At 34.1% G+C, this 9,654-nt stretch overlaps 2 protein-coding genes across 4 annotated transcripts in view; one reads left to right on the top strand and one right to left on the bottom strand.

Annotated features, from left to right (window-relative positions):
• TSPYL4 (TSPY like 4) overlaps nt 1–1,444 on the top strand; it is a 9,684-nt gene extending 8,240 nt beyond the window's left edge. For both annotated transcript variants that reach the window (XM_039870779.1, XM_039870786.1), the window contains one exon: nt 490–1,444. The gene's annotated coding sequence lies outside the window, so the exon portion shown is untranslated. The remainder of the gene's footprint in view (nt 1–489) is intronic.
• Nucleotides 1,445–5,729: 4,285 nt separating this feature from the next.
• The window catches only part of NT5DC1 (5'-nucleotidase domain containing 1), a 110,517-nt gene continuing 106,592 nt past the window's right edge, over nt 5,730–9,654 (bottom strand). For both annotated transcript variants that reach the window (XM_039870757.1, XM_039870759.1), the window contains one exon: nt 5,730–7,533. In XM_039870757.1, coding sequence (XP_039726691.1) covers nt 7,418–7,533 — 116 coding nt within the window. In that variant the 3' untranslated portion in view covers nt 5,730–7,417. The remainder of the gene's footprint in view (nt 7,534–9,654) is intronic.

Below are 9,654 nucleotides of genomic sequence, written 5' to 3'. Positions count from 1 at the left end.
TGGGCAGTGTTCTTTTAGGCCAACTTTTACAACCCCACCCATTACCCCTGTCCATTTACCAAAACCTCCTGTCTGTAACTTGAGCTTTAGTTTGAGAAGCTGAGAGGAGAGATGGAAGACTTTATAATAATGGGGTCAAGAGAGACCCAGATCAGGTTGTGCTGTAAAGCAACCAAAACTTAAGTTTGATTGAACTTTTCTAAAGACGGAAATTTTGGGGGGGCCTTAGACCACTTAGAAATAATACCAAGGCAGCATTTTGTGGGTCACCCCTGTCTTCCATACTATTTTATTACATCCCTGATGACCCAAGAGCTTGCATCCTTCTGCCTGGCCTTAGCTTTCAGTCCTCAGCTTTCCCATTTCCCTGCTTTTATCCTAACAAAAGAGGGAGCAGGCTGCAGTCTGCATTGTGGCAGATGCCAAGCCTCTCTCCTAGAGGATAAGATGTATGGAGTCTGTCTGGATTTTCAAACCAAGCTCTAGTAGGTGGGGCAGCAGTGTGCCAGGGCTGTCTTACTTATGGAGGGTATGGTGGTGGTGGTGGTGACATTCACCCTTATCCTTTCTCTTTTCCTTCTGAAGCCCTTGTCATAAGCTCCCCAAGGGCTTGGCGGGTATAGACACAGAGGAGTGGAGAGGGTGCTCTAGGCTGGAGAATCTGAAAGTCCAGAAACAAATGAGCCTGCTGTGGAGTGGGCTTAGAAAGGCAGTCAGGGAAGACTGGAATTTTGCAGAGTCAGGGGTAGGAGGGGAGGCCCTGAGGCTCCTCCCAGCACAGGTGGGAGAATCAAGTGGTTGATGTTTAAAGAGGATGCCTGGAGAATTTTCCTCCAATTTTTCCTATATCCCCGAGTTCACCAGTAGATTTTTATACATGAAAATGCAAGTCTAGATGTTTTCTTTCAATTATTCCAGGAGTGACCTATATGTGGAAGATTAATGGTTTATGCTTCTTATTTCACTGTGAGTAAAATCCTATTCTTTCATTTTTGCTTGCTGGCAAAATTGACATTTACAGGCCTGTTTTTGCTTGTAATTGAGAACGTGTGCAAAATATCAAACTTGTTTCCTGTGCAGTATGAAGATGTCTGTGAATATTCATTAATATCAGCTTGTTCTGATCTTTTCATATATACTCTATTCTTAGAAATATTTGACTGTGATCTTTGAAGAGTCTGAAATTTTGCAAATTGTCACTGTCTTGTGAAAGTAATCTCAAGAAGAAAAGCATAACTGTGTCTTACTTGATATTTCTTGCCCTAGTAGTAATGTGGTGCTTGATATTTTATGTTCCTAACTAGTGTTAACTACTTGTAGAATTGCTCCTCATACTAAACAAGGATCATTAGTACTTTTGTCCTCTATGTGCTCAAAGGAAAAATAAAACCTGTCATTCTGCTGTACTTCTTTTCACCAAAAAATAAAAATTAATAAAGCTCTGTCTGTGTGGTCTAGGCTAATATAAGGTTGAGAAATCATTAAAGTTAGCAAATAGTCACTGTAAGCATCATGCTGAAGGTAAAAAAACAAAACAAAACAAAAACCCACCAAACCTAAGATTTTTTTGCTTGGAAGATGGTAAATTAGCCCACTGCAACTGCATACTCATGAACATAATTTTTCCTCTACAACCAGTGCAGTTTTGGGTGGTAATTGAAGCATCATATGTTGATTTGCCACTTACTGATTTCTGTGGAAAATTGTTCTCCATGCAGCATCCTTGTTTATGTTAACCACATCTCCTCTTTGGTCTTGTTCTTAATGAACTTGATAGACTTTTGGAAGAATTAATCATTGCGTATTCTTTAAGTGCTACTTAAATTCTTTTCCTACAACAGTGTGATGCTTTAAAAAGAACAAAAAAATTATGGCTGAAATATGTCTAGAAACAAATGATATCAGACATCAGCTTTAGTTAACAGGAATATTTTGCTGTTTGGTAGCTCTTACATGAAGGTTTGGGAGATAAATACTTCTGCACTCTTTTCAGTCAAAAGGGCTGTGGATGCTGCAAGATCTGGGAAAATGAATGAAGTATTTTTAGCCATCTAAACAAAAATTTGATAAATGCCCAAAATTACTGATTTGAATTAGAGACTGTTAATTAAGTCTACAGTTTAAACAGACTTGCTGACTTGATGCAATTCTTTCTTGCATGTTCTACTTGCTGAAGTGTAATTTTCCTAGGCCTGGAAAATCTTTCTAGAGAGCTAAGGTTTCTTTTGCAAGCGCTACACTCATCTTAATCCTAAATTCCCCTTATAATGTTCATTTTACTTTTTCAATTCAGCGATTGGTGCATCATCAACCACCTGTTTCAAGCATTATCCCTTTTATCCTGTTCTGAATATAATCAGAAGATGTTATTTTGTTCTCCTGGGTTTATTATCAGCTTCAGTCTAACCAATAGTGTTCATTTCTGTTAGGCTGATGCCACTCATTTGTTAGAGATGAACATGGTTTCTGTTTTGTCTAATAAAGTTATAGACTAAATTAGGCATTCTCTAGGTTGTACCTACTAACCACTGGGTTCACTCCTGCAGTCCTGTTTCGTTTCTTTGCATTGCCTTTTTGTTTTCTTCAATTTTAAACAAATTATTTATGCAAACCTCCGAAACAGTTCAGAGGGTCTCATCCTCTGGTCACCAAAGAAGTACGTATCAGTTTGATTCGCTTAGGCCATGTTCCCCTGAGTGTAGTAGTGACGTACTTCATGATTTCCCTGGTCCCTACATAACAGTTCTTTACCATTTCTGGGCATTCAGCTCAGGCCAGATACCCCAAAAGGCTTCTCTGACCTTCCTTAACTCAGACTTCCTCTCCCCTCCCCATATTCCTGCTCCTGCTGCTTCCGCTTTATCTCGTTAATTCAAGTTTCCTTAAATCAGTTTTAATCATTTAAAAAAAAACAAAAAATTACCTGCATTCTTAATTTCTGAGTTCCCTGCTCCATGGAGTCACAGTTTGAGCCTTGGACATCTGACTTTGCTTCAGATACGTATTGCCTAGCTTGACAATCTCAAGAGATCTATGTCAGGCACTTCCATGTGTGTTCTCATGTTACCTTTGTAATCGATATAAATTTTACTATCTCTATTTAAATAGTTGTGAAAACAGAGACAGAAAGTTGAAGTAAATTGTCTAAGATGCAAGTAAGTCACACAGACTTTAAATTTTCTGATTTCAAGCTAGGGTACTTTTCACTGTATCACAAATGTCTGTATTAAATTTGGCATAAAAACAAAAAACCTATTTATGTGTGTATTTAGGCCTCAGATGAAGGTTATATGAATGGTTTTTGAAAAAGGTACTTTTTATCACTTAATTCAGGGTTCCGTGTTCAGATTAAAATACTCCTGAATTTGCCTATGTAATCTTGATGTTTGTTGCCTAAATGAAACTGGCAGTCTGTTCCTTTCATCAAAGGGAATAAATGCACCATAAGGACTTTAAATATGTTATACTTATGAAATTTAGCTAAGAACTGTAAAGAAATGTTGATATCAAATTAGAGCAATTTTTTAATTCAACATGGTGATTGTTTTTAACAGGCATTTAGGAATGTATTCCCTTCTCTAATTTTTAAACTTTGTTAACATTTTATGAAGCTTTGACCTTCACTAAGAAAGTATCAAGGCCAAAGTATCAAGAAAGGGAAATAAAGGTTTTTTGTTTTAAATGAGTATGGGAACAGGTGCCTGGTACAAGAACCTGATTGTCAAGCAGTCTGTGATATTGTCATTTTAAGTAATGACTCGAATTCTCTATAGATATCTTACCTTCCACTGTTTGCTTGGACCAGTTTTCATTATTCCTTCTCCATTTTGGTTTCCTCGATAGCAGAGAGGGAAATTTGCTAAGTGTTCAAGGTGAACATTTAAATGTGAATATGAAGAGTAGACCTGCTTGTTGATGACTTTAGCATATGTGGCTTCCAGGAAGAGCAGACATAATACATTGTAGGACTCCTGTGCTTCTTAGTTCTCTATTTTACTCATCCAGGTAAGTTCTATGTTATAGATATTTACTATTTTTTATAAAATTATGTTCCTTTAGAACAGAGCCTGTGTCGTCTTCATTTCTAATCCCTCAGTTGTCCTACCATGGTGTGATTATTAAATTGAAGTATGGTTTTAGACTGAGAATTTGCCCCAATCTAGATCCAATATTGGAAGACTTTACACATCAATTAAATAAGAGCATGAATTTTGGGGTCAAACTTGGGCTCATGTACAGACTCTGTTCCTTAAAAACACTGCAACTTTGAACAAGCATATTATCTAACCTCTGTGAATTTCAATGTCTTCATCTGTAAAATTTTAATTATACTCTCTTCATATGGTTGCAGTAGGAGGTAAATAAGATAAGGTACATTTACTTGCCTGGTGAGGAATCAGCACTCATTACTATTGAATTTTTACCATTATATCTGAGGATGATTTTAGAGACCAACAAGAATTTACTTTTTTGAATTCACCCTACATGGACTGGACCATGCCCAAGGATTTTCAAGGGCAGCAAATGGACCACACTGGGTGAATTAACTCTTGAATATATCCCAGTCTTGCACTAACTCACGATAACTGTGTTATCAAGAGCCTGAGAAGAGGTAAGGGAATGGTATTGCAACAGCATATTAAAAAAAAAAAAGGTATCCACGTGATTCTAACATTCAGTCATATCCAAAAAGATAGTCTGACATTCAATTTTATGCTGGTTTTTTACATAAAATCATATTTATTTTGCATTCAAACAAGTTCACTAAAAATGTGTATACATATACCTACATATGTACATATATATGCTTTATATATATATATATATACACATATACATATACTCTAAATTGAAATCAAGTATTATTTCCCTACTAACATTCACATCCAACAATAACTTTATGTGTATGTATGTATGTATATATATATGTATATATATGCACATACATATGTATATGTATATAGTGGGGAAGTTATACTTGATTTTAATTTAGATTTAACAAACACAGTAGTTGATTTTTGATTGTAATTCATGATTCAAGTGAATTTTCTGCTACCTCGATATTCTAAATACCAAATTCTGCCAAATCATTTGACTACTGTGGCATTCAGATCTTTCTTCTGCTGATGAGATCAACAGTGGCCAGCAAAGAAAATCTCAGCTCCCTTGCCAATTATTTTTATGTATCTTTTAGGTAATGAATGTTTGCCTGTATGCTAATATTAAACTTAAGTCCTCTGTCTATTTGCACAATTTTCCTGTTTTCTTACTCATGACTTTATTAAATATAGAGCTTTTCTTTTTTAATAGTCTCTTTAACTTTTATAGTGCCATTTTGGATGATTATTTTTGATCTTCACATCTAATTGGAAACACTGTCACATTTTAGAAATAATGAAATAAAAAATTTAAAAGTCTATTTACAGTCCAACAGAAAAACAACATTATTAGGCTATCTCTGTTAGAAAGGTGGAAGAAACTTGGAAACAAACCCTCTTGACAAGAATGAAAAAAATGAGGTCAAATTAGGAAGGTAACTTGCTCAGATTCTTTATGTAGGTACTAATAAAAGTAAAACTAGCACTTTTGACTTGAGTGAACTTTTTTCATTCTTTAGTGGCCAAAAAGTGCAATGAACTTCTTATTTTGGGGTTCTCATTTTTCATACTAACAACAGCAGTTTATAAGTATTTAAAGATGATTATTCTTTGCCATTGAAAAAATAAATGTGTAAGAAAAAATAGCTTTATTTTTAAAAGAAATCAAATGTATATTGAAAGTATACACAAGACAGCATATATCATTTAGTCTTAAGCTTGACCGTGTGTGCTTGTTATCATATTCCAATGATTCTGGAAATCAATTTCACATTACCATATACTTATTAGTAGATATCAGAGAGCAACTGACTTTGAGAAAATAATTTCAGTAACTGCTTACACACCCTGAGATACCTGTCCCCACATTATATTTGGGATTACTTGAGGATTTAAAAATTTTAACAAAATATTTATCTTTTCATTGCATGCATCAACATGCTAAGTTCTCTGCTATAGTCCAAGTAATGATATTGATAGTGACCAGGATGTTTTCTGATATTGTCCATGATAAACAGAATGAAATCACAATATAAAGAGTAGCCAGAATTTATATTGTAAACATTACCTGGCTCCTAACATCTTGCAACAAATAGCTACTAATATGACCATATATAGCACACAAAGAACACAGTAATCCTGTATTGCAGTATATGTATAAAAACTCTTAAACCAGTTTTTCTCAACCTTTTTTTTCATTATCATCCCCTTCCCAGGAAGAAAAATTAAATATAACTCAAATTTAATTAATAAATTTAACTTTATATTTGTCTTTAATGAGAAAAATTAATACTAAGGAATAAGATTTTTATTGGGTAATGTTTAGCTTTGGAGGGCGACTGTCCATTGCATTGTCTAATATTTTTTTCACCCCAAGAACCAATGTTTGTCCCATTGAGAACACATACTTTAAAGTGAATGAAAATGAATTAAATGGCCTTTAACATTAAGGGAGAACCTAACAGGTAACACTGGAGGCTGAAATAGTTGGCTTCTGGTATCATCTCTGTCCCATACTGGCTGTGTGGTCTTAGAAGAAATCATGTCTCTTTTATTTCCTTGTTTTGGAAAACACAAGAATAGCATAAAACCTGATAGCTTGGAATAATCATTTAATCTCACCAGATTCAGTGTTCTTGGGTATAAAATGAAAGAGCTGGTGTAGATCAGTTGTCCCTAATTCTGGCTATGTTTTCCTGAGGCACATAAAAGATGTTTGTCAAGGTTAATCTGTACCCGAGTCCATTTCAAGCAGTCTCTGGAGGTTATGGTCCAGCCAGTAATAATTCACACTATTATTAAATAGTACGAATTTATTTATAAATTAATAAATAATAGTGTGAATCACACTATTATTAAACACAGGTTCCTGGGCCCTGTTTCCAGAGTTTCTAATTCTGTAGATCTGGGGTGGGACCTGCAAATTGGCATTTCTATCAAGTTCTCAGGTGATGCTATGCTGGTGGATTGGGACCACGCTTTTAGAACCATAGTGTAAATATGTGTGTGTGTATGTATGTGTGTGTCTGTATATGTATATCTCCCCAGATGAATTCTAATCTCAGAATTACTGGTATATACAAAATTAATAAGGTTCTTTTCAGTTCTAGATATTGAGATTTTAATATAATGAGAGCTGTTGGGCATCAAGATGATCTATATAGAAAGGTGACCTACTAAAAAACATCAATTTCTTGGTCAATTTTCATTAAGAATTTGTTCCTATAAAGCATTTTATACTATTTAAATTTTTTTTTTTAATTTTTACAGTACATTTGCTGTGCATATGGTTCTTTACTTCCTTTTGGAGTAAAGAAAAGTTATTTTGTTGTCCGCGTTTCAACATTTGATAAAACCAATGGAGGGTTTGGATAGTAGCCAGCCATTTTTGAATTGTTTGAAGAGAATCTTGTAAACTTGTAGTCCAGGGGCAATTCTGGAAAAAAACCAAAACAATTTGATTATTCTGCAGATCTTAAAAGGCCTTTCATAAATATAAACATCAAAATGTGATGGTCATTGATAATAAAACTTATTTTTTTAGTTTCATAATTTTAATATTTCGTTTGTCACCTGAATAGGTTGTACCTAGGATGAAGAGTATAGATATTTTTCCCTATAAAATTTACAATAATATTAAAGTCAACTTATATTTAGAGATATTGTAAATCATCTTCAGAACTCAAACTAGTTTAATTTTTGCATTTAGTTTACCCTCCACACACAAAAGTTAACACTTTTTTTTTTTTTTAATTTAAAAGTCTCTCAGGCCCTACTCTGAGGATCATGTAATTGGTAAATGAGAACTAATAATCTTCATAGCCCTTAGTAATAAAAGAATTACTAAGGATAATTTTTAATGCCCAGCTAAATAAAGATTCTAGTATGCACAATGTGGCAACTTTCCTCATATGATATACATTACACAAATACACACACACACAGACACAGCCATAAGGGGAGGGCACATAAAATGCATACTATATTGAGGGTGGGACACTGTGATAACTTTATATAAGTCTCTCATAAGCTAGTCTTCAGATAATTTCTTCCCAAATTTCTTCAAGGAAACATTACCAGAAATATTACAATTGAAATGTTATATGTCATGTTATGATATTTATTACACATGCAGATAGATACAGGGCAGTAATCCTTATTTCACGAATTTCCTAGGTAAAACATCATTTAGTAGTACTGAGTATTTATAAGACACTAGCATAAAAATTATACTTTATATTAAATGCCAGAATGCCCAAGCAGTTAATTCTTATAGGGAGAAAACTAGTGCTAGAGATTGGGAAGAAAGAACACTGCCTTTCTGATGCTAGAGAAAGTTTTAAAAAAATATTACATGAATACAAAAAGGTTATAAGAGGTGAAGGGAGAGTATCAGGTTTGTTTTTCGCCTCCTATCTCATTTGAAACAAACATTTTATTCTCTCTTTCAGGTAGCAGAAAAGGTCTACTCTATTAAGAAGTCTCAGTATGGAATAGCTAAACTGAGATCAGATGACTTCTGTTAAAACAAGGATCTCTAGACTGGTGATTCTGCAAGAAAACATTTACATCTCTGTTACAGGAAAGTCATTGTTGGGTGCTGACCATTTGGAAGAAAAGAGAAAGAGAGATACACAAAGAACCAGTTTCTTGTTTACCCCAACTCTCTATACTAAATCTACTATAATAACAATCATATTAAAAACAATTAAATGAAGTGAACCTAAATGAACAAGTTCAATGTATAATAACATAACAGACAGAAACAACTCCTCTTGGGACTTTTTTTTAAAAAAGATATTAACAGGACAACATTTATATAAAGATTCTATCTTCAACATGTCTAATGCCATGGCCATCCTATTATTTTTCTTCCAGCCATTTTTCTTAAGTGGAGGTAAATTATACAGTAGTATCCAACTTTATTGAAATAATCAATTTGAAGTTCTGTGTGAGATATAACTTTCTGAGCATGTGATCATAGCAATGAGTGCTTAGATCATAGTGCTAACTTCGAGACTGACTAAGTAACAATTTGCTTTTTGAGGAAGTATCTTGGACATCAAAATCAACAATTGAAAATGACATACCAACTCTCTCATTCTTCCCCCACCCCCACAAAAATTGATACTTGGAAAATGAAATGAGAGGGCAATGATGTTATGTCTATTATCCTCTGTAAGAAGAGGTGATTACCACAGAAGATGAAGAGGGGGTTATTTTTCAATTCTTGGGAGAAATAGTTAAATCTTAGAATGATGGAGATTTACTTTTCTTTGACTTTCTTACTATTTCACAACCATAGCCTACTGAATGGTTTTATCCAGGTACTTCAGAATAACTCAGTAACTTCCATTACCACACTACCCTACTCTCTCACTGTAAATTTGAATCACTCTAAAATAAAAGAAAGGAACAATGAAATATAAAAATTGAAAATAAGTTAATCCCTTCGAGTTACAAGGTCCATTTCTTTAACAGAAAAGTCATCTGTGAAAGGAAGAAATATATTTAGGTTATCTTTTAAAAATTTTGTGCATATAAGCATGGGACAATG

The sequence above is a fragment of the Pteropus medius genome, unplaced genomic scaffold, assembly GCF_902729225.1.
Source record: "Pteropus medius unplaced genomic scaffold, Ma_sr-lr_union100, whole genome shotgun sequence".
Lineage (NCBI taxonomy): Eukaryota > Metazoa > Chordata > Mammalia > Chiroptera > Pteropodidae > Pteropus > Pteropus medius.
Note: the sequence above shows the minus strand (reverse complement) of the source record. Positions and strands in the feature narration are given on the sequence as shown.